Here is a 4902-nt window from a genome sequence, read left to right as displayed (position 1 = left end):
AAAACAAAGACACAGTGGGTAGTTACTAGACAAATCATTCGGTCACATGTGTCAGACTTGATCAGTTGCAAGCGATCAGAACGTTTAAAACATCCATTGTAGTCTCACCTTAATAAAACCAGCCAACACCAGGTGGCAATTCAATGAGTAATCATGTTCCAGAAAAGCAATATATGTTTTAAGCTACTATCAACTCGGAAAGTATGTTTCAATTTCATTTTACTAAAATAGTATTCAAGAACAATATGATATACTATGCTTTACTAACTTAATGGATGGTGGTATTAAATTCATCCGAGGCAGCTATCAAAACGTGAATCATATTATCTCAAGTTTTTTCAGTTTAATATAAAGAAAGTTCATCATTGCTCGCAATTTAATGCGCATTTAATAAACAAGACGATATTTTCTCCCTCCATTAAAACATAAAGTTGTACTCATAGAATCCGAAATATTCACTTGTTTGGAATTAAAACTATGTCTTACTAGAGCCCGTAATTCAGAATTTAAATATGACGTCCTCATCACACAGTAATTTGAATATATTTTCATTTAAACCGAAACGCGAGAGGTCGAACAAAGTGTTGAAGTTAGTCGGTCAAAAAGGAAGAGATTGAAACTACTGAAGAAATATTAAAGTAGAGCGATTTTCGTATGACCTTAAAAAATGGTTTCGGTAAGTCGTTATTTGTTTTATCAGTTAATGGATGAAAGGATCAAAACACGACCTCTTCGTTTTCCCGCCAAAGAAAACCCTAATATGGAGAAGGCATTGTTCGATTAGCCAATCGTGTTGAAGTATGACGTCAAACCGAAGTATCGATTGATTTCTAGAAAGTTCTCGGGCGTGAAGTTTTTTCACCCGAGCGTTCGCTTAACCAACCAAAAGCAACGCGGGTTTGTATCCGTTCGATAAACCAATCAAATCGCCCTATTTCCGCTCGTTTGTTGTTTCTGTTTTGTTGGCGTGTTTTCGTTTCAAGATCATACGAAAATTGCTGTATTAACAGCAGCTGGTTGCAATCAATCGCTAATACAAAGTCATACACAAAGAAAAAGTTTAACGATGGTTTATAGGAAAAACCGACTATCACGTCGAAGACCAATCCAATGTATTTACTGGACCCAAGCAAAAAATATGGGGCACACCTTTTGATAAACAACGATCTATGACAAGTCACAGGGAGGAGTTGAGATAAGAAACTTATTACCCATTTAAAAAAAAACTTACTTGCTAGGGTGTTAAACAAAGACACAGTGGGTAGTTACTTAAACAAATCATGCTGTCTTGGACTGGCTTGTGTGTCAAAGTTTAATCAGTAGCAATAATCAGAATGTTTAAAATATCCATTATAGCCTCAACTTTATGACACCGGCCAACACGACGTGGCAATTCGATAAGTAATCATGCTGCAAAAAGCAATATATACCTTGAACGACAATCAACTATTTCTCAATTTCATTTTATTGAACATGTATCGAAAACAATATCATTGCGAGCAATTTAATGCGTACCAAATAAACAAAAAAACTCGCTTCTTTCCTTGTAAAATGTCTTCTTATACACGTATACGTAAGGAAGTGGTAAAATGTTTTTTTGGATAAAACTGATGTAACAATAATTAGCCTCACCCCCCTTCCACACAAATGATAAATGTAGGTAGTAAAAACATTAGACTTCATTGTCTTTATTGGCAGGCACATTTACTGGTGGACCCAGAAGTTACATTGTAGGCCAAAAAAAAAAGAAAAACTTCAGCGTGTATGAAGTGTGCATGTATTGTGTTTTTCTCTGCGGTTAAAAGTTGCTAGATGACAAGAGCATACTTTTCTTCCCTCTTCTCCTCTCCCTTGAAACAGAAATTGGAGGCGAACTTTCATGATTATGAAAGAGCGCTCGTAACTACCGAACAGGAGAATTAATGTGTCGGAGAAAACACATGTTAGTTTAAGAATAATGGAAATATACGATTTTGTAATTTTTCTTTTTTCATTTTCACGTTGTTAGTGTTGTTCTGTTATACATCATTGGTTACAATAATTACTTTTTTGGACTCGCTCGTTCTAAATGCCTATGGAAACATTAAGTACGGTCTCGTACAAAGTTTCAACTTTATTGTAAACGCACTTACCGAGAGTTGCTTGCAAGACGTTGAACTGGGACATGAGGAAACTGTGTACTTAGGTTCAACCCTGGGCCTTATACTTAATTGTTTCGTCAAAGATTATGGTTCTAAGTTTTTAACCTCAGAGCAAGAAGCTCTTTGCCTGATATTGGAGCCATATTATGGCTGCTTTCTGGTTCCGTAATATGGTATTTTACTATTATGATGTCATTTAGCTATCGATCATTTGTTCCAATCGGTTGCGCTGTGAGGAGAGCTCTTTCTCCCCCAGTCTGAAACTTTCAAATGTAGTGATCTTATTAGTAATTTCTGGACCCGGCAAATTAAAAAAAACCCTGATTAAATGGTATATTTTTACCATTCTTCAAAACATTTTAACTTTTTCACGTGAACTTTATTGATATGAATCAATTACAAGTATTGTAATATATATTCTCAACAGTATAAACTACAAGTTTTCTTTTCTCTCAACAAATAGCCTGTGTTGTTCTTCTTATCATTATTATTGTTATTATTTTTATTATAATAATAATTATTATTACGTGTTGTTGTTGTTGTGATATCGGTAAATCTTTTCGCCACTCTTGGTACATTCAGCATGGAAGATTTATTGACATAGTTTTGATTTCTCTCCTCTTTAGTTAGTTTTCTTTATTGGATGCACTATGGTTAACAAAGTCTAGTAAACTTTTTAAGACACTTTACTGTACACAGATTTTTGCCCATGAAAATTTGGAAATTCGGCCCTCTATTTATCAAGTCACTCGTCATTCGTCCTAAACCACCTAGCTTTTTCTTTTTGCCCTCTTTCTGAGTTTGATAAATAATACTTTCAGAGTTTCCCGTTATTTGTTAATTATATTATTCTAAAGCAAACTGAAATCTCATGAACTTATACTCACTCGATCATATATTTATCCCTTGGCCTTCAAACAGAGAGTACAAGAAGGTTTCAGTTCCCGTTTATATTTAGTGTCATTTTTCAAATAGTATTGGTGGAAAGCTAATTTTTTCACCACTCAGAGAGAAAAAGGCCGATTAAGTTATTCTCAGTTAGATCCTTTCTTTAGTGGGGACAAATCGCGAAAATATTTCGAAGTATATCCATAACACTTTGTCGAATGTGTCTCATCTTCCAGCAGTAGATCAAGGGATTGAGGGATGAATTGAGAAACACAAGAGTCCTTGTGAAATAATATAAATGAGATAAGGGAGTTTCACCGTTGACGGTCTTGGCAAAAAGATAACAAAAAAGTGGCAAATAGCAAACTAAGTACACGAAATAAACGTAAAATGTAGCCAGTGAAGATTTTTTCAGCCTTGCGGCATTTGCCTTAACTTCATTCTGTGTCGCCTGTCGAACTTGCAGAGCGTGCATCTTTTTTGTGTGGTGTCTGACGGAAGCGTATATCTTGCAACAAAGCAATCCTGTAGTTATGACACAAACAACTACAATGACCGCTCGCATAATAGGATGACTTGGATAGGAAATTGATGCACTAAACACCCAGACTGAGATCACAACAGCAACAACTCGTTTGTGAGTCACAAGCTCCTGATATCTGAGATGAAGCTGAATGGCCAAGAATCTGTCCACAGCTAATGCAAAAACACCAAAATGCGAAGCAAAGACCAATATTTTTGCCTGGATTGAACGCGCTAACTCTACTGTAGAATAAGCAGTACTGTTTTTTTCCATCACAAGAATTGCAACATACAGTGGTTGGACAAGTAAGCCTACACCCAGATCAGACACAGCCAGGCTTAGTAGCAATGTTTTTAAAGTCTTAGGCAACAACGGCGTTTTTCTGAGCGCTTGCATGGTTATGATGTTTAATACGATGGCGGTGAAGGACAAGAAAGCGTTGAAGAAAACAAGTGTCAAATTCAAGCCTTCAGCACTTACCATCTTTTTTTTTTTACACAACCCTAATCAGTGTTCAGTTTCTATAATATGCAAAGAATTTCATTGCTTTCTAGGTTTCATCCGTTTTTGAATGAGACTGACCTTCTGCTTCCACCATTGAATGGAGCGTTATATACAGTCTTAAGTTTCAGCAGCCGTACTTTTGAGGAACTCTGCAATTTTTTTCTTTTTTGCACGAGACTGACGCTGGAAATTACTCTTTGCGAGACTTACTGAATATTCTCCAGACTTCCTCTTCCGATGGCAATTGGTTTTTAACTGAGTACTGTGGAGTTAGTAAAAAAAGTCTCTAAGTCGTGCTCACAATATCCAAACTCTCACCTTGCTTGAAATTGAAACTTTGCATGTCTGAACCCGGAATTAAAACTTTAAATGTAACGTCATCATCACACAGTAATTAGTATTAATTTTCTTTCAAGCGAAACGCAATAGGTCGTATAAATGTTGAAGTTCGTCAATTAAAAAGGAAGGAAGTTATATGAAACTAATGATGCAATATTAAATAAGCAAAAGGCAGTTAGTTTTCAATCATGAATCGCAAACATACAGTCAGACAGAACGAGCTGAGAGGTGACTTGAGAGGAAAACGGAATTTTTACGTCGCAAACCAATCCAACAGTATTTGCTGGGCCCATGAACATATTTTTGATAAATTGCATGTTCACGGGTGACTTAAAGAGTGTGAGGCGGCCTAAAGATACAGTACCCTAGTTACTTAATAAATCATCTGTTCCTTAATAATTAAAGCAGCTAATAAGATGTAAGTCGTATTATATACTTCAGTTTCTTCAGTTTAAAAGACATAGGCTGAATATTCTTATTTTTTTCTGCCGATTTTGGGCTGAAAAT

At 35.8% G+C, this 4902-nt stretch overlaps 1 protein-coding gene across 1 annotated transcript; it reads right to left on the bottom strand.

Annotated features, from left to right (window-relative positions):
- Nucleotides 1-2566: 2566 nt before the first annotated feature.
- On the bottom strand, nucleotides 2567-4440 carry LOC140948519 (adenosine receptor A3-like). The gene has a single exon (XM_073397766.1). The coding sequence runs from the start codon at nucleotides 4033-4035 to the stop codon at nucleotides 3193-3195; it is 843 nt and encodes a 280-aa protein (XP_073253867.1). The 5' UTR covers nucleotides 4036-4440; the 3' UTR covers nucleotides 2567-3192.
- Between the last annotated feature and the right edge of the window lie 462 nt (nucleotides 4441-4902).

Source organism: Porites lutea, chromosome 9 (assembly GCF_958299795.1).
Source record: "Porites lutea chromosome 9, jaPorLute2.1, whole genome shotgun sequence".
NCBI classification, from domain to species: Eukaryota; Metazoa; Cnidaria; class Anthozoa; order Scleractinia; family Poritidae; genus Porites; species Porites lutea.
Note: the sequence above shows the minus strand (reverse complement) of the source record. Positions and strands in the feature narration are given on the sequence as shown.

Excerpts from the sequence above, each read along its gene's own strand:
- LOC140948519 (XM_073397766.1), bottom strand. The coding sequence starts at position 4,035 with ATGGTAAGTGCTGAAGGCTTGAATTTGACACTTGTTTTCTTCAACGCT.